Source organism: Ceratosolen solmsi, unplaced genomic scaffold (genome assembly GCF_000503995.2).
Source record: "Ceratosolen solmsi marchali unplaced genomic scaffold, CerSol_1.0 scaffold6, whole genome shotgun sequence".
Classification (NCBI taxonomy): domain Eukaryota; kingdom Metazoa; phylum Arthropoda; class Insecta; order Hymenoptera; family Agaonidae; genus Ceratosolen; species Ceratosolen solmsi.
The window spans coordinates 12,838,354-12,860,280 of NW_011948414.1; the positions used below are offsets into that span (position 1 = coordinate 12,838,354).

Here is a 21,927-nt window from a genome sequence, read left to right on the forward strand (position 1 = left end):
ATATGTATCTCAAGAATGAATAAACTTTTAAACAAGTTTGCTTCTTAAGCTTTTCATTACAAGTATATTGTTATTTTATATATTAAGTTAGATTAATATTTAGATCGATACTTAAATCGTGTTTAAATCATATATAAGCAAATGCAGGTAAACAATTTTTAGATTAAATTCAAAGTATTTAGTATTAAATACTAATGAAAAATGTAGATAAATATACCTACATATTATAATTATTATTGTGAAATATTTTTCGTTGCTTAATATCATAGGTATTATTAATTTGGTGAAAAAAACCTCATTGCTTATTTTTATGGGTATTAAATAATATCACTAGTCCTTTCATCAATACCAGTCTTTTAACTTGACATTGTCAAAACATTACATACTGCTCTGGATGAGAATTTCTAGCATTTATTTTCTGCACTAAACATTTATATATTTATGTATTACTAACTATTATTGAATCGATTATAAATATAATTTATAAATATAATTTATTACATAATTTTTAAAACAGCTTATGAATTCTTTGTTATTCTATGAATATATTAATTATTATTCGTCCGAATTCTAAGTTATATATCTATTAATTTAATCAAAATTATATGAAAATTATTTTAAAAACATTCAAAATTAGTTGCATAATAAATATATCTATTTTATATGTGATACCATAGGTCCTCCAGGTCGTCCTGGACCAGCTGGAAAACGTGGCAAAAAGGGAAAAAAAGGTGATCCCGGTGAACCAGGGGCTCCGGTAAGTTTTTTGCACAGGTATTTTTTGTAATATATATATATTATTCAATTAAAAATTATTAAAAAAAATTTTTAAAGCAATAAAAATGAGTCAAGAATTTAAATTAATATTATTTCTCGTAGAATTTACGAAATTTGATATTTATAATTATTTTTACATTTCATCATATTTATAAATATATAAGTACATTATTTATAAAGTATATAATAAATTTATAATTTTTTATTATTTAAAATTTTTTTTTTTAAATTTAATAAAAATTCGTATATTATTTATCTGCTTTAAGAATAGATTAAAAATCCAATATTTCAAATATGCATTATACTATTAATAAATAATAACAAAATAATAGTGCAGAGATTGTAGATTTTTTTTTAATTCTATTTTGCAATTATTTAATATTAAGTGCTTCTAATACTAATTTGGCTTTAGTAACAGTAAACTAAATATAACTTTAATTAATAGTTAATAATATATAGTAACATTATAAAATTCTAAATATCATTTTTTTTGTAATGATCAACAGCATTAAATTTTTTCTTTAACTGATTTTTAAACATTGTTTTACTATAATATATTAATTAAAAGAATGAGTATTATATTAACCAACATATATTGAATAATCATAATTCGAAAGATACATATTGTATTCAAACAAGGTATTTTATGAGTTTTATAATTACTGAAATGTGTCAATTATAAAAAGTAATTAGAAATTGTTTTTTAGTATATATTTTAGTAGATAATAATAATAATAATATACAGTAATTATTAAAAAATATTGTAACATGTATTAATGTTTTTTTTAAATAAAATTAATTTTCAAGAAATAAAAATGTTATAATACAAAATTTAAATAAAATTTTATTTTAATGATATTTAGAACTAGTAAAAAAGACTATTTATAGTTCTTATGTATAATGAATACAATGTTTATGAAAATGTAGAATAAACCATAGCATGTTAGAATGTAGTATATAACATTATTTGTTAATATTTAATAACATTTCTTTTAGGGTGAGCCAGGTACGGCAGGCATGAATGGTTTTCCGGTATATGTTTTTTAATTTTTCCTTTTATTTCTAGCTTTTCTTTCTCACCGATTTACTAGACTATTTATACCTATACTGTAGCTTATAGTTAGAAAGTTTTTATTTGCTTCCAAATAAGATAAATTTTGATAAAATCATCGACAATGCAAGAAAATTCAAATAATTAATATCAGATTATTACTAATAATAATATTAATTTTAAGATCAATTTTATTTAAAGAAATAATTCATAAAGTGAATAATTATTAAAACGATAGTATAATGATGACAAAATATGAATAGCGATTATAATTAAACTATATTATTTATATACTAATTCTAAAAATACATATCAAATTAATAAATATTTATATCTCGATGTATTAAAAAATGAATTATAACTTATATTTTGAAAATTAGTATTATTAAAAGTGTAATATTTTTCTGTAAATTTATAAATCGGCATTGTCATCCTTTGGTACATCATAATTAAAATTTACTAATTTAAATTCAAATTCAATTTCTTATAAGCTTTTTTCATAACTGAAAAGTATATAGATATATGCGTAGGATATCATAATTATATAAATATTTTATGGAATAATATATAAATTATTGCATACATAAGAATTGCTGTTAATCTATTATATAAAAAAGTAAAATTAAATATGTATACTAACATATAATTATAATTTAAAGTTTATTGAAATTGCAATTTCTAATTAATGGATTGATCATCCTCGTTTTTGCTATAAATGTCATTTTTATCAATTAAATAAATTAAAATATATAAATGTTTATATGAAAATTCATATCTAAAACTAATATGAATATTATTTTTAAAAAATGAATAATTCTGTAAAAATTATGTTAATGATCATGGTACTGTAATAATAAAAATGTACCTATAATTACCATAAATATGTTCTATGTACAATCGATTTAGAAAAAGCGAGTGTTTAATTTAATTTTTGTAATATAAATTTAATATTTTTATGTAGAAGATAAAAATATAAAAAAATGTTATATATATATAATATTACAATTTTAGAGTATAGTATAGTAGTTTTTTATATCAAAATTAATTCTTGTAATAGATAATATTAATATAATTATTATAATAATATTGATAAGAATAATATTGTTATTAGTATGATGATAACAATAACATAATAGAACTATGTAATTTATTCAAAATATAAATCTAGTTTACAATAATACATTGATTAATAATTGTAAATGTAACATTAACATAAATTTATACCATCTTTTTAATTTATTTTGTTTTAGACACAAATAAACGCTATAATTGGCAATATATTTTTTATATTATTAAATCAAATAAATTCATGATTTTCTTATATTTTTCAGGCCTTGTTTTTATTATTTATAATTTAAAAAAATTAAAATAAATAGTATTAAAAATTTATAAATTTTAAATGATGTACTTCTTTAATATTTGGGTTTGGGACATAAAACATGACTTAAAGATGTTGTAAATGAATTGTTTCAAGTTGTATTTTACAAAGTGGAAGAATGAAAACCATATAATTCTACTTCTTAACAGATAATACCACGTCTATACAATCATGATATGAGTACATGTCAAATTTCGTTATATTCGGATACTTAACTGTCGTTCATTCGAACTTTTAATTAATATTTGATAGCTACGGATCATACTTGTTGCTATATGACAATAATTATTGCTCGATAACAATAATTATAATTTTTATATAGTTGCTGCTATCTCTATCACTATTGTAGGAAATTTCTTTGTCTTGTTGTCGTTTTTTTCATAATAGATTAAATAAATACATGTAAGTGTACATAAGAAATGCTTTTTAGAAAATACTCAATTGATTGTAATATGAATTAATTTTAATTATATACATTTTATATATCATATTAATAATTGAAAAAATTATTTAATATTGTGTATAATAACATTATTATTATAAATATTCATTATATTTCCTTATATTTCTTCGTCAAATAGCTATATATTATTTTTATATAAAATAAAGACCCGATAATATACCAATTACGTCTAAATTTAATTATAAAATAAATATAGAGTAATAAGATAATCTGCTTAATCATATGGGATAACTTGGTGCACAACTAAAGTAAATAAAAGTAGATAATTTTAAATTAGTTTTAAGAAATGCCACGATATATCTAATTTTAAATTTTTCATAACATAATTTTCACGTTCTAAATAAGTATCAGAAATATATTTTTCTCATTTAAAAACATTGAAAATATTATTAAAAGTATCTACATATGACTATTTTAAAGAAAGTAAAAATTAAAATTAATTATGAATTTATGAAAATTATTATTCATTTAATAATGTTGTTTTATTATAAACAAAATTTTAAAAAATATATAGTGCAAAAGCAATTTGTACATTCAATAGTATATATTAATATAAAACTGATTTTTTAAGTAAAAGAAATTGAAGATATTAAAATCGAATTTCAAACTAAAAAGTCTTTATATTTATGCAAACATATTTTTAATCTAAAATCAAATAATAACGATAGTTTTATTAAAACTCAGAAACCAAATGAATTAACTTACATAAGCAAAGCAAAAACTTAAGTATATATGATTATAAGTTATCCTTTATGAATCTTATATTATCTAAAATTTTATCTCATAACATATAGACTCATGCTCTTAAGCGTAGAATTATTTTTAAAATAACTAAATAATTTTTGTTTAAAGTATCAAATATATTAAACATAAATAAAATAATTTATAATAATTAAATTAGGTTAAATTTAAAAAATAGCAGGTGAAATGGCATGTTATTAATCAATAAATATTTTTACACCAATACATATAATAAAAATACCAAACTTTATTCTAATAAAATATTTTTTCATTAGCCCGTACGTAACATTAGAATATACTTTATAATTTCTATATTATTTATTAAGAATATTTTTTTCTTGCATTGTCAATGCACTGTAATAAGTGAATAAACTTCAGCATATTGCAATTTTTCTATGTTGACATTCTAACATAAAAGATTTCATAAAATAATGATATTTATACTCATAAGACTGTTGACTATTATAACATTTTACTTTTACTAGAAATTGATATAAATTGGTTTTGACGTTGACATAATATTTGGTGTATAATTTAATTTTTTAATTCTAAATTGAAAATTGTGAATAGAATTTATTATACTACAGTAATTTGAGTAGTGTATTCATAATAAGTAAGTACTAGTAAGTAGCAGTAAATAATGAGTACACATAATGTAAGATCTAGTATTTGGAAGCAGTTTTACACAGTCGCCTACTTTTACTCAAAACTTTTTACTTTTTCTGTATTTCATTTCTTGTTAATCAGCATACTCGATAAATATTTTTATCTTCAATAATTATATTTTTATTGCTTCAACTTTTCTACCACTCGCTGAATATGCTAAATTACAGTATAAACATTGTTTTTTTCGTTTTAGGGTCCCATTGGTTTAGATGGACCGAAAGGAGATGCGGTAAGTGTTTGTTTATTTAAAGAAGTATGTATCATGTATATTTATTGTTACTTCTGCTTTGTGAAGAATTTGTATGTTTATATAATATATTAAAAAGATGATTTTCTACGACTTTTCTTCTAGATTTGTAACTACCTAACAAAATTTAAAATAAATTTTTATATATAATTTATGGATCTTATAATTGGTAAATTAATCAATCGTTTAATATTTTTCCCTGGTAATGTAAGTTCTATGTATAAACAAAAAAATTAACATACCAAATATATTTCAATTATAAATTATTAAAAATAATATAGTAATATTTTAATTTCCTTAACTAATCATTTTTATAAATATTATGTACATTCTTACTTATATATAAGTATATAGTCTAAACTTACAAAATAATTGATCAGATGAAGTTTAAAATAATAAATATCTTATTTAATTTTGACATTTTAATATATAATAGATTGAAAATAAATAAAGCATAAAAGTATAAAAGCACAAGATTATTCAGACCAATGGTAATGAGAAAAATGTTTAGAATATTTGTGCTTATTAATAGTTAATCTATTTTTATATTATTTACTGTTATTATATCAATGAAATAATAATATAAGATTATTTTTAACGATGTTTGTCTTATTCCAAAGAAAATGTTGACGTAATGTTTTGTAATATAGATAACATATTAATTGAAATTCACTTGTGGAATGGGTATTATTTGTAGTTGTACAGCATTTTTTCTGTATATAATAGATTGTAATAAATTACGTCTTATTTCAGGGGCGACAAGGAGATAAAGGACAAAAAGGAGAACTCGGAAGTCCTGGATTTGATGTTTTTTCGGCGGTAAAGGTATCTATTATAAAAAAAGCTTATGAACTAAATCGTATTCTCGTTACTATCTCATCGTCGTCTATCACAAAAAACAATTTCTCATTATTGGCAAATAATTTTATTTAAATCTACCATTATGTAATTACCAAACCGAATTACTAAAGTTCATTTTTACTTTTTTGTTTTAAAACGTTTTCCACTTTTAATTAAAACTACACATACGTATAAAAAACATTACCCAAACTCTAGGCTATTGAACAGAAAACGTTTGTAATTTTAAACATGTTTCTTTATATTTACTACATACAATGAGCAATTTATTCAAATTTTTTATTAATAATTATCACTAACTTAAAAATATAATTCATCAATTTACATTTAATTGAAATTTATTAAGTTCAAACCTTATATTAAATAGCTTTCATTATATTCGTATAACTAAAGCATTATTTTTAACAATATATAATATTGATAAAGATTTTATTTCAACAAAAATTAGATATAAAAACTATGACTTTATTTTTAAAATAAATTCAATTTAATAGCACTGCACAAAATTTAGTATTTCTTAAAATATTAATTAGAATTAAAAAAATATTATTATTTATAATTAATTTTGAATGTACAATGTAATCAATAATATTTTAGTATAACTGAATATATTTTGTTTTATATTTTACAAACTTTTAATTTTTGTTTATAATTTTTAATAAATAATTATAATTATAAAAATTAATTATGAAATTTATAATATGCTTTGAAAATCAAAATAGCATTTAAATTAATTAAAAATATTAAGAAATCCGTAGTCTATATGCGTAATTTTTTTATTTCAGTACAATACTGTATCCATGCTCTCTCTCTCTCACACCCCCCATATCTTCCACCCTCTCCCTCTCTAACTGTTTTATTTTATGTTTTATCTGTATAAATATTGTTTCATCTTTTTATTTTCTATTCAGATATGCCATGATTAAAACTTCCATTATATTAATTTAAGCAAAAGTAATGACTTATTTTAAAGTAATAATAGTGCACTAACGGGATTGTTATAAAACTATTGTACTAAGTATAATAATATAAAATTCGACTATCGAGATTATTCGAATATTTTTAAAAAAACCAAAATAATAAAACTAAATATAATCAACATATTTGAATTGAAATATTAACTAGTTATTAACTATTACTAGTTTACTAGTTTATTGACTAGTAACATTTAACGTGTGTGTAATCATTGAATGAAGTTAATGGAAATTTTACTCTATTTTATTTGTAATTAATAAATATCATATCAATTTAAAAAATGCGTCTGTAATTCATTACAAATTCATAATTTAAATAAGACAAAGTATTATAATAGTTGAATAAAAATCGAAACTTTATTTATTTTTTTACTAAGTTTAGATAAATATTTTCATTTTATTTGTATATTTTAAAAAATATTTCATTAGTTAAATTTATATTTTGTAAAACTGTATATGTAAATGTATTTCAGTAGATTAAATAAAAATATATTATTAAAGGTATAAAATTTATTAATAATTATGCTGTCATTTAAAACATGCAAATAAAATATAATTTAACAAATTATTATCTCAGATAATTTTAATTATATTTTTGTCGCATACCAACGATTGAATAAAAATAAATTATTTAAATTACTATTTTTTGTAAAATCTATTTTAAAAGTATTATATTAATTCTTCAAACTTACCAATATAATTAAAATTAGTTCTTCTAAAACTTTGAATCAATACATAATGTATAGAATACAATCATTTAGCTAACAGTTTTAAGAATTTTTTTAAGTAATGTTATGGACACGAATAATTTGAAAGTACTCCGATTATATTGTATAATTTTAACATTGTTTAACATTATTGTATAATTTATTTAATTTTTTTAGTAGAGCTGTATTGTATTATATTTTACATATTGCTATAATATTTTGTAATAATTATTAACTCTTTTTCTTAAGATGTTATATGTATCGAATAATTTAAAAAAAAACCCTATGAATGTTTTTAAATAATCTATGAATCAATATTATTAAATATTAATATAATAGTTTAATAAAGTGTTAAAATATAATATCCAAATTACATTTATTAGGACCGTTACCTAATAAAATCAAGCACTAATCGATTCAAATTAAATTACGATTATAATATACTATAAAAATAATTTTTAAATATTTCGTATATTTGTATGGTTTTAGCTAATCAGCTTACCTAAACAAGTATATGAATTACAGACGCATTTCCTTTAAAGCCATCTATCAGAGATATTTAAAGAACAGATAATATCGAAAAATTTTGGCCGTCGCATTGGTAAGAGCGTACGCTATACTCGTCATAGATGTTTTACCAATATTATAACAATTAAAACGAAAAAATAAAGAAAATTTTCCTGCCTACGGGTCAATGCACAGGGTTTAGGGTTAAAGAGGTCGGTGACGACGCTTCGCGGCGGAACACTCGGATATGCGGAAATCGTCGCCCTGAAGGTAAACGGCCTTCTTCAAATACAGAACTTCGTTTATTCATTAATTTGTTTTGTATAGTTTTACGTGTTTAATATTCTTTAACGTTGATCTAATGGTTATATTAATATGTATTTTCTTATATGAATTATAATATTGCTCTTGTTATTACTTATATTTAGATGTTAATGCGATTTATTTTTATAACGGTGCTTACGATATAAAATTATTATATTTCAATGTTTTTTTCTGGTTTTCATAGTGTGCTGCGGTAGGATTAATTTCACTGGCAATTGTGTATTTTATTAATTTTTATTTTTTAGGTAACAATTTTATATTTTAACAGGAATTTAATTTAATTAATATATAATTTAATTCATTTGATTTGAATTAAGACATACTCTTAATTCAATAAAAAATAATGCTTTATTTTTAAATTTTCTTTTATCATTTAAAAAAAAAAATTAAAATATTTATATAAAAAGTTATTTTCTTAGTACAGCTCAAAAACTGTATATATTCTGTATATATTTTACAGTAGATATTAATGTTTATATTTACGTAGAAACTTTTTGATTTATTTTACATTAAGTTTTCTATTAACATTTTTATTTGAAATTGTAAAACTTGCTTTTTAATAAAAGATACTTTATTTTGAAAAAAAACATAAAATAATATACATTTGTCAGTGGTATACGTTAAAAGAAATGTTTGTACGAGGCATGCTTTGTATAGTAGTGAAAATAATTCTTAAATACTTTTGTGCATGAATTTGAAAATTATTATTAATATTTATTAAATAGCATTTTGAGACTGTAATAAATTTTATTTAAAAAAATATATCTTAAAACAAATGAAAACAGTCTTTTTATTATTAAAAACTAAGAAATTTAAAATCAATAGTGTATTTTTGTTTTAAACATTATATAAAGAAATTATAACATGTATAAATAAGAGAATATTAAATAAATAAATAACTTTACTCTTGCTATATATGACTGTTTTTTATAAGTAATCCGTCTACTATTTCAATAAATTATTATTATTTTCTGTTTCATATATTAGCAATATAATGTACATATTTGATATTACAATAATAATAATAATAATATATGTTTTTATTTTCTTCAAAAATGAAATATAATTATTTTTCTTATTGATTTAATTAATTTTGATATTTTTGTGGAAGTATACTGAAATATTACGAGTTAAACAATGCTACATATAATAAAACAATCGCATCGTAGTTATATCTTTTGAATTTGGTTGGTAATGGTATATTTAATACTATATTTATATAGAATCTTAGGTGTATCTATGAATACCGTGGAGTTGATAAATGACCATGATGTCTGCAGTTAATCGCTGGATAATTGCTATACAAGAAAGTCACAGATTCTCATCTATTTTTTGATTTTATTTGTTAATTGATTGTTAAGTTTATTTTTGTTATATTAATTATATTTGTAGTGCTTGAGTTTTACCTGTAATTGGCGTACTTTCTAGGAACTTCAGGCGCAGGGACATAATATCAGCAAGGAACAGATCATAACGCTCAAAGTAAGTTTGTACACAGTTCAGGACCTACAGATGTATATCTATCAAAGTAACAAACTAATTTTTTTTTGAAAAAATTGATTAATTATGGTCCAAAAATAATCTCCATATTTATGTATATATGTGAAATAATGTGTTTTTTTGTATATGAATAATAGTAATAGTTGTTATTAAATTCAACTTCCATTTTTATTAAATGAATTTTAATTTTTATATACAAATAAATAATTTAGGATCGATTCATTTTTTAATTCTTTACAAGTTTTTTTAATTACATAAATAAATATTTATAATTTCATTTTTTTTATATTATTGGTTCCATTACCAAGCCATATTCTGCATGAAATTCTAAAAACTCAAGTTTTCTATTATTGCAATGTAGATAATAGATTTTAGTAACATTAACATGCAATATTTTATAAACATACTTGTAACTAAGTATAAAAAATATAATTATATAAAATTGGGATTTTGAAAAGTACAGTTATCTACAGTATACTTTAATTTATTTTAAAATTTTGAAAGCAATATTATTAAAATATTTGTTATATTAATTCTAATAAATTATATTTTCAAAAACAAAAATTAAAATTTTAAATTTAATCTAACTTTATATATAATATAATAGAATATGACTTGAATTATTATAATTTATTGTATTCCAACTTTAGTAAAACCAGTAACTGAATCATTGATATGGAATAAAGTGGTGAGTCTTAATAGCGCCGATTTATTTATAAAGAAGACCTGCGTATAAATAAATTTACTGTTTGGATAGAATGCAAACAAAATAAAAAACTTACAGAAAATTCTTTAAATATGAATAAAGTATAAATATTTATATAGAAAAATTTAACATGATTTAATTAATTATGTCTATCAAACAAAATAAAAAAATGATTTTGCTTCGTGTGTTGTGTGTCTGGGTGGGTGGGTGGGTGAGGGTGTAGGTGTGTAGATGTGGGTGTTAAAAATTTTTTTCGAAACTAAAATTATACAGTAAAATATTAGTTCGTTAAATTAAATTTGGAACAAATGCATCTATATAATGTAAAAATAATTGTAATAAATTATATTTTGTAGATCTTAGTTTATATTGTACATTATATTGTATGGGCATGGATAATATACATCTATTACTTAGTATTTGTATTATTAAGGTTTTTAATAATTTTGTTTAATTTAACAAATTACTAATTTGCATTTCCGTAATTACTATAATATCGGTGAAAGTATTAAAAAACTAATTACACTCATTAAAACTTTTAATTAGAGATGTATATATCTGATAAATAAAAAAAGGAAATGGTTTTGCATGAGAAATAAAAAAAAATTATTTTTCACCCTTCGATTGAGAGTATTTGGCATTGTTATTATATAGTATACTTATTTATACAGGGTGAACAAGGAGAACCAGGTCCGCCAGGACCTCCTGGTCCCGAAGGAGTCAAAGGCACACCGGGAAATGACGGCAGCCAGGGATTGCAAGGTGAAATTGGACCTGCAGGTGAAAAAGGCGCAGCGGGACCTATAGGACCCCCAGGCCCGCAAGGACCTTCTGGAACTATTGGTTCTAAAGTAAAACCATATTCTTAATATATTTCTATTTTTATATTGTTCTTTTGTATTTGTTAATATAAAATTTTAATTATTTGCGACTGGTGCATAGAATATTCTTACTATGGTTCTGTATGTAATTAATTTTTAACCTTTATATCATAATAATCTTATGATTTTCTTACTGTCCAGTAATAAAAATGATTTATTTTTCGATAACATATCTGAACTAATCATTTTTTAGTATAAATTAAAATGGATTAAAAGTAATTTAATTACAACAATACAAAACTATGCTAAATTATTCTGATTTATTTACAGTACTTTTTTGCATTATTATTTTATTCTTTTATTGAATCATTCAGAAATTTTAAGTTTGAATTAACTTTAAAATAAATTAATTTAAAAAATGCTAGTTATCATACAATTAAATGGTTCATATTATTACATATTTAGTGAACACGTAAAATATATTTAGAGAAATATACACTATAAAATAAAATTACTCTTTGTAATGTTTTTTATAGCCAGTTTGAATTTTATTTTTAATAAAATTATATATTTACATTGTTTTTAATAAACAATATCAAGTACAAATTATGTAAATTTCTTTTTTACTTACTATTTAATTACATTAGAGCCTATTATTTTTTAATAAGACAGAATCAATTCGAATATTTATTATGTATGTATTGGAATATAATTAATACATTTTAAGCAAATTAGTAATAACTAGAAGTGTTATTTCTTTGATCTCTTCACAATTAATAATTTGGCAAATTTTTATATTTGTATTTATTTAAAATTTTTTGTGTCTGTAACTATAATTATTACAAGCATTATGATTTTAATATAAAGATTTTTTCAAAATCTTATGAATCTACCGTATTAAATAAATATTTTTGAAGTATTATATGTTTGTACTAATAATTTTTATAATATTTAAATTAATATTCGTACAATATTTCAATTATCACATATTTTTATGACTATTTGTAATTAAATAATGTTTTAATAATTATTACGATATAAAGAATTGATACTATTTAATCTTTTTTATTCTTTCTAAATAAGAATACAGTTTATATTAACTTTCTATTGTAATGCATTTATAATCAAGTATTTATATTTCAATATATCTTTATCATAACTCTATTTATATATATGACAAGTAAAAATACTTTATTACACATGGCAACGTCTTGTAAAAATACTAATAGAAATAGCAAATTGTTTGTGTGTTATATTTTAAATAACAATAATCAATTGTTCTAAATATAATTTTAATTATTCGATTAATGGAACACCCAAAACTTTAGAATTAAATAATATACTGAATAAAACAAAGGAAAATAATGTTTTCAAAGTATATTTTTAGAGTAACATTAATTATGTAGTATTATATCAATCCAAATAATTCTTCTGATAAAACATTAATAATATGGATGAATGAGATTGTTATAAATTACTATACATATTTTATGGCTGTGTATTCTAATTTTTGAGACTTTATTTAAAATGGCGACTATTATAATAATAAAACGAAAAATTTACTTCTTTTTTTTTAAACATTTTCCAGGGTGATAAAGGTGACAAGGGTGAGCGTGGTTTAACGACGTCTATAAATGGCGAGCCATTTGCGACAGGTGTTTTCGAGGGGCCTCCTGGACCCCCAGGACCACCTGGTAAGTAAATTTCATGCTGAATACTGAATTAGTAGATCATTTAGAATTTATGGTCAAAACTCTTATTTTGGACATAAATATTATTATTTATAACTAATATATAAAAATACTGTTTTTTTGGAATATTTAATTACTTCATCTTAATAATTTTTGAAAGCAAAGAAAAACCTCATATATACATCAAAAGCCTTTATTTTTAATAATATGCATTCTAAATTTACTGAATCAATTGTTAATAATTTTTATAAGTAATTATTTATATAATTATTAACTGAAATATGCTAAACTCCAAATGAATTTATCTATTGACGTACGAGATTTAAAAGTAATAAGCAATTAAATCTATTAAAATTCTATTATAAGTCATAAAATAAATAATTCTGCACGTGTACACATTGTACAACAAATTTTCCTTTAATATGAATTACAAGGACATATATATTTGGAAAATAATGTTTAAATGAAAGCATTAAACATAATAATGCGTGAATGAGAAGGAAATATCTAAGGTATTTTAAAGACAAAAGGTGAACTGTTTAAAAATGGGTAGTTATTCCATGAGTAACAATTTATAAGTACCGACGACTTCTCTTTATAAAAATGTTCTTTGGGGACAAATTAGAATTTAAGTCGATATGTGAAAAGAGTTAAAATAATGTATCTTATAAAATATGAAAATAAATCATAATGAATAAATAAATTATAAAAGGAATTAAAAATGAATACATACTTTTGAAGAAATTAATAAAAAAAATCATTTTATGAAAATTACAACTGAATAAAGATTTCGAACTAAAAACATTATACCTTCTGTAAAAGATAAAAATTTCAAACAAATTTGATTAAAGACTGACTAGTTGCCATCTGTAAAACAGCAGAAAAGAATACATCGATAGACATTTATAAAATACCGTAAATAATAAAACAATTCTTGTTTTTAAATTTCTTTAAATAAATAGTATATTAGTTAGTGAAGTTGAATTAATTAATAAGAAATATAAAGGATAGCTTATATATCTGTATATCTTCTATTATTATATAAATTAATTAATTTTCTTTAATTTAATTAAAAGATTATTAGTTAAATATGAATCAACTTTTTATCATTGTCAAATTTATAAATTCTATTTTTTTTCACTGAAATATCAATTTGTTAAATTTCAATACATACATGTAATATATATTTTTTTAAATATAATAATAAGGTGTAAAATAAATATTTAGATTTTTATTTTAATAATCACGAAAATTTATTTCATTAATATTGAAAAATAGTAATCATTGATAATGTTTACAAATATAAAATTGTTTCTTATATTGTTATTATTTTCAAATAATAAACAATTTTCAATTTTATAAAAAATTTTAATTTTGTAATAAACAATTTTCAATGTTATATTTTTATACAAGAAAATGAATTTTTTAAATAAAGTAACGAAAAAAATAAATGATAGGCTATGAGTTTCTAAATCGAAATTTAAAATTGTGTAGAAAAATACATCAATGTTACTACAGTCATATTTATAGCATTAAATAACAATGTATAAAATAATATACAGATAGTAATGTTAAATTTTTTTATTTTTATACTAATATAGTTCAATATCTAGAGTAAAGAAAAATAATATAATACATTGACATCAAAGTTTTAAAATTTATACGAAGCTTCAGTGCCAAAGTTTCAGTGATATCGTTAATTTGAAAATATAAAATTTATTGACGAAATTATCAATTCTCTGAAATTAATTACTAAATAATGAACATACTACTTTCTTTTTTTGGTTTTTTAACTTTTATCTACAAAATTAATCTATACTTTCACACCGCTATTTTTTCTACTGTTATATTAAGAATCTACCAATACTATTAAGAGAGTCAACTTTTATAATGCGTAGTATAAAACTTTATCTATAGTAATTATTTTATTTTTTAGAAAGATTATCAATTGAAATAGGAAAATTAAGTAATTTTGAAATTAATTGTATTAAAAAATTATGATCCAAATATAAATATGATATAAATGAAAATAAGTTTTTTAACGTCCATTTTTTCAGAATAATATAAAATGTTTTAATTATTAATTAATAACCGTTAATTTATAATTATTAAGTAGTAAACATGACTATGACATAGCTGAATGAAATGGTTCGTTAAAAAGAAAATATATCTATTAAAAATCAAAGCAAATTTTATAAATTAAAAATATATAAGTATATATATTTCTTCATCTATTGAAATTTGCAAAATAATTTATTAATAAATTCTTTTTTTTCAGTTTTTTTTTCATTGCTTTAGAAAAATATAAAAAAAGTGTTCTAATAAATTGTACAGCTATATTATATCTTAAATTATTTCTGTTATTAAAATTTATGTATATATCTATATTCATCATATGTCGATTGATCTTTTAATATTTTTGTAACATAATGAATCCAATATTCTTGATTAAAAAGTTTTGGACTACCGCATTTATTTATACGATAAGAAGAACGTATGTTTAATATTCAGATGAAATTATTCAGGCAACATAGAACTTTACCCCTGTCAATAGTAATAACATTTACAGAAAAACAGGATTTGCCCTCTTATGCTTTTATACTCAGAAGGTCAAACTGTGACTTTTATCTTATGCTTTCTATATTTCAATTTGTATGTTAAATTGTTATTTTTTAAAATTCATTTATCAATATAGCTTTTGTTGGTGCATAATCACTAATAATCAGATCGATAATCTAAAATTATTTATAGAAAGAATTACATTTATTGTTTTTCTAAAGGTATTGCCATATTTCAGAAATAAAAATTGTTATTTTTCAATATACAAAACCTTGAACGTTTTAAATTTAAAAATTATTTTTACCTTTAAAATTTATATAAATTATTTTATGATACAATATTAATCACTTTACATTGTTAAACTGTAAGACAAATTATAATCAGCAAGTAATAACATTGTAAAGATAATACATAAAATAACTTTTAAATAATAACACTATGTATAAACATACTGATAAACATACATTAAGATTTATAATTTAAAATATTTTAGTATAAAATGACTAACAATAATTAATAAATAGCTATATTATTTTTAAAGTAGTTAAATGTAATATAAACACAAAAATCTTAGAGTTAGATGATAAATGTAAAAGAAAACAAGTGAGCCGACATTCCAGAATGAAGGACTAAGAAAAATGAAAAAAGAACTAATTCCATGTCGTTGATATATACTTGTTGATGTACGGTAATACACAGGGCCCCAGGGCACGAAGGGCGACGTTGGCCCAGTCGGACCACCCGGTCCGCCCGGCGAGAAAGGCGGACGTGGCAAGCAAGGCAAAAAGGTAAGCACCTCTCTCCGCTGCAACTCTCCATACTTATAATACATAATCTTCTCCCAATTCCAAATCTTTTATTTGTTCCTTTGAGCAAACGTACAATTCAACTTCTCGCGAAATTTTTTTCATTTTTTTTTTATTTTACCGTTTCATCAGTAAAAAATTGTCAGTTATATAAAAATATCAGCTCTTTATATTTACATTGCATAAATTGAATAAAATCAATGCGTTTTAATAGATATTCTACCTTGATGGCATAAGTCTGATTAGTTGTATGCACACAAATTTAATTACTTATCTTCTCATTTATTGTAAAATTTTTATTGTAATTATTAAGTACTTTAATTTTTGATAGGAATTATCGCATTACAAATTTAGTGAACATATTTAATAAACACACTGTTTAAATTTTTATATTAACTTCTATATTAAACTTATTTTTTTATGTCTCTACCTTTCTACAAAAATAATCCTTATATTTTATCCATACACTCGTCTTCTATACACCGCACAGTATAAATTCTACAATGCATGCAATTTATATCGAAAGTAAACGTAGTTAATTGCATTAATTGGAATTGATTTTACTAAAATGTGGGCATGTTTGCATGAAATTTTATAATAAATATTAATAAAATATTATCTTAATTACAATTAAGATTGAAGATGCATGTAACTTTACCAGATAGTATTTCGTACTAGAAAGTAAAATCGCACCTATTAATTTGACAATTAATATACAATTTATACAATTAAAAATGAATGGTGAATATTGATTTACGTCAATAAAACTCGTAATAAAAACAAAGTTATATTAAGGTTTCAGTGTGAAAAGAAAGCAGATAAAATTTATTGAAATGGATGAAAAGGTTTACCGATTATGTATATATCTTCTTCAAAACAATTCTTTCAAATTCTTTTAAGTCTTATTCAAGTTAAAAAATTAGTATAGGACAAAATCAAACAGAAAGTCTTTCTCTCTCCCTCTCTCTCTCTCTCTCTCTCACTCTCTATTCAATCTTGTATTCTCTAATTTCTTCAATTTCAAATTTTTATCAACACACGTAAATATTATGACTTAATGCTATAAATTTTTCAAAGTTTCTTACAAATTTAAGTCAAACTTACCACTATGTTCCAAGGACAAAGATTACATCAGTCCTGATTTATAAGTAAAAAGTAAAATATAAATACAACTAATAAACCAGTATACTTGAATAATAACAATCAATAAATGGTTTAATAAATTTAACATTGAATTCTTTGTTTGTCTATCCTTATGATAATCTTTTCTTTTTCAATTATAAGTTTAATTGCGATACTTATTCTATCTTTATTTTGTTATCCATGTACGTATATCCTGGATTTTCATCTTTTTCTTTCTTATCTATGAAGATTGGAATGAAAGCTATTTTATCTTTATTTTATAATAATATCAATTTTTATATTTCCAAATAAAGTGCAACATTTCATTTAATACTCTCGTTTAATAGATATTACTGATTTTGTACTTTTTTAATAAATACTTATTTTTTGAGTATTAATATTCACTTTACTTGAATTGAATAAATGTATAACGAATGTAATTAAGCATTCGGAAATATTCATTATATTCAATAAATACAGACAATAGTATTTTTAAAAATAATAAAATATTATACGATTTTTTTTTTAATGTTTTCATTAAAATCATAATTCTATATAAATATATAGAAATAACATTTTAATAAAATAAAATGTTCAAAAAGAAATTATAAGAACCATTTTAAATTAAAATATAAATAATTATAAATCAATTTTATAAAAATATTCTTTTTCTTGAAATATAAATAAAAATATCTGTATTTATTTTAATTACGAAAAAGTTCTATCATTTCTCCTAATTATTTCTTTGCTCATACTTAAACATAATTGATTTTTAACGTATAGAATAATCAGAAATTCTTTTAAAATTAAATCTCCGAAAAATAAGAAAATGGTAGTCAAAATAATTACAAATGTTGGTGGCAGCAAATAACACATATCACTTATTTTTATTAACTTATGTTTTTCAATATAATACAAATATAATTTCTACTAACTATCTGTATATAAATGTATAAAGAACCAACTTCATTTTTTATAAAAATACGCCTGTATGATGTCTTACTTGTTTTTGTAACCGAAGTCGTATGTGTTTGTTGCACAATCGAAAATATTATATTTTTCTGACAATCTCAGTTCCCGCAGGTTTGTAGGTTTCTCTGTAGGTAAAAGTAACAGCACCAATAACCACTAGACTACCCTACTAGTTGCTGAACATTTGATCCCGCTGCTATAACATTTTGTGTAAGTATTGTATAACCAAGTGTAGAGTAGTATTTATAGGAATAATTTGCACAGAGAGATTTAAATTATTTAATGCTTTTCAATCCGAATTTAATGTTTCAATTTTAAAATAAATATAAATTAATTAATCATTATATTATGTACAATTTATAAACATAAATTATAAAAAATTTTAAATTATTAATTTAATTTTAAAAGCATTATAATAAACTATTTAAGGAATTTAAAATTATTTTTTTAATTATTTATAATTTAGTTTAAATTTGAACGTTTTAGTTTTTAATGAGTTTACTTCAATTACTAACTAATATTTGTATTAGTTAATTATTTTATCTTAATTTTCAAACATTTTACTAATATTAAAAAATATATTAAATTATATTTCCTATTTAAATTTATCAAAACATTGAAACAATTTTATTAATCATAATATTTTATTTAGCTAAAATCTTATTATATATTATAACGAAAGTTAATTACTAACATTTTTTATTTTTAAAAAAATTCATTTTTTAAATACATAAATTTTTTATAATATTAATGAATTAAAAAATTTTGAAATCCTTTTTGAACGAGAAAAATTAATAAGTATATATGATTGTAAAAAGAAATCGTTAACTATTATAAAGTTAACTATTCAAAATATAAAACAATACAATTTGGGAAAACAAAGATTTTTTGTTTCGTTCTTGTCTATTTTCTTTTTTTTAATTTAATATGTTTAAATATCATACATAGTTTAATTTTAAATAATTTAGAGCAACATTTATAATATAGAAAATTTATTGATAATATAAATATTCTCTATGCAAAATTTTTCTGTTTTTTAAAACTCACGCGTGTACAAATGCGTGTTAAAAATATTCTAATAATTTATTTTAAAAATGTTAAGATGTACTTTTTTTAATTGTAATTGATTTAAAAATAATGGAAGAGATAAAATTATATTATATCACTAATTATTAATAAACATATTTTTTTATATATATCGTATAAGATAGATCCACATTATTCGGCTTTTTCTAAATAGGATTAAAAGAAATCATAAATATTTAGTTTTAATTAATATTTATAGAATGTTAAATATATTTTCTTTATTCAATTTTTTATTTTTATTATACATATAATAAGTATATTTTTACAAATCTATAATAATCAATTATTCCATGTATGTATATATTAGACTTGCATTTATATACGCATAAATATAACCAATAATAGCGTGTATATAGAATTTCGATAGAAGCTTTTGTATATAACTAGTTTGATTATGTGGGGTTGAGAATCACAAGCCTCAGCAGCGTATCGTAGCTTGTAACTAATTTGTGTTTATGTAGAAAATAATACCCGTACCCACTACCACAGCACCAAACAACCAACCAACTTCCTTTTATGCGCAAGTCGCGCACATAAGTCGGGGTAAATCCACTAATCACTAATACGCCAACGCTCTACTACATGGCTTTGAGAGTCCATGCGAATTCTTCTCTACTTGATTCAATTCTATGTGTAAGTATTAATAATGTGCTGTGACCTTTATATCTTCATTGAACTTGTTAATACTTTCATTGGATCAACTTTTTTTATTTGCTAAATAAGTGTGATAGTAAGGAAATTTTTATTTTATTTACTAATTTGTATTCAATAACATGCTCATATTTAAATTATGGATATTTTTTTTACTTCATAATTTTAAACTAAAATAACGTGATATAATAATACCTAATAAAATCACGAAGCATGAATTAATTTTTTATTATATTTGATGTTATGGCAATTTATGTATATATACATAAATGTAAGAAATTCTTTTTCTAATATTTTTAATTATTTTTAATTTAGAGAATGAAAGTAGTGCTGTTTGATAAAGATGTATAGAATTAGAATGTGTTGTGAGTCTATTAATGTTTGATATAAAACTAATAAATTATTAATACAATATTTAAATTAATATATATCATGCATTTTTAATTAGTGTGCTTATAATCATATGTTGCGCAACAAACTTACATAATCTTTAAAAAAATTAATAAGCGCTTACAAAATTGTTTTATAATTAATTCATACTTTTTTAATTAGAGAAAATAAATCAAAGAAAAGAAATGTTTTAAAATTAATATATAATAATTTTTTTTAAACTAGAAGAAAATAAACTATAGCATATTTAAATATTATATAAACTGTAATTTAAATATCTTATAAAATTGTAATATGATTATTGGCACTCATAAAATTGTATATAAAATGCATTTTATATACAGAATATTATATTTAAATTTGATAAAATTATAATTTTTAATTAACAAAAATTGAATACAAAAATGTAAAATCTATTGTAAAATCTATCTATATTGTATATCAAGTTTGTTATATAACTATACATTGTAAAATTATGATTATTATTAAGCTACGTATAGTTTTATGATTTTAGTAAAAACAATATAATAGACAAAAATTAATAAATTTAAAAAATTAAATCAAATTTTCATTAAGCAAATAAAAACAAATAAAATAATTAGTAAATATTATAAAAAAATTTCTTAAATAATTATTAAATCATCAACTTTTTCCTTCATAAAAATAGCCATATTTATAATTTTTTATAAATATTATAAATTAAATTTTATAAATTATTATAAAATTTTAATGTTCGTATAAATTTAGTATTTATTACGTATTTAACATTTATATCTGCTATAAAAATATATTACTATAAGTATAATAATTATACTACCTTTTTTGTGGGTTTTGTAATTGTATGATTTTTTAAAGTTTATTATGATTATTATAGTAGTTTAAATATTGTACATATCCTACAGTCTTCATTTTTTTTTCTATACTCTTTCT

General features: G+C 20.7%; 1 protein-coding gene across 1 annotated transcript in view; it reads left to right on the forward strand.

Moving 5' to 3' along the window:
• The window catches only part of LOC105368135 (collagen alpha chain CG42342), a 113,646-nt gene that overhangs the window by 73,090 nt on the left and 18,629 nt on the right, over nucleotides 1-21,927 (forward strand). Inside the window, exons 2-9 of the mRNA XM_011507067.1 lie at nucleotides 678-757; nucleotides 1,774-1,809; nucleotides 5,270-5,305; nucleotides 6,077-6,148; nucleotides 8,553-8,639; nucleotides 10,122-10,175; nucleotides 11,571-11,750; nucleotides 13,309-13,414. Of these exons, the coding sequence (XP_011505369.1) occupies nucleotides 678-757; nucleotides 1,774-1,809; nucleotides 5,270-5,305; nucleotides 6,077-6,148; nucleotides 8,553-8,639; nucleotides 10,122-10,175; nucleotides 11,571-11,750; nucleotides 13,309-13,414 (651 nt within the window). The remainder of the gene's footprint in view (nucleotides 1-677; nucleotides 758-1,773; nucleotides 1,810-5,269; nucleotides 5,306-6,076; nucleotides 6,149-8,552; nucleotides 8,640-10,121; nucleotides 10,176-11,570; nucleotides 11,751-13,308; nucleotides 13,415-21,927) is intronic.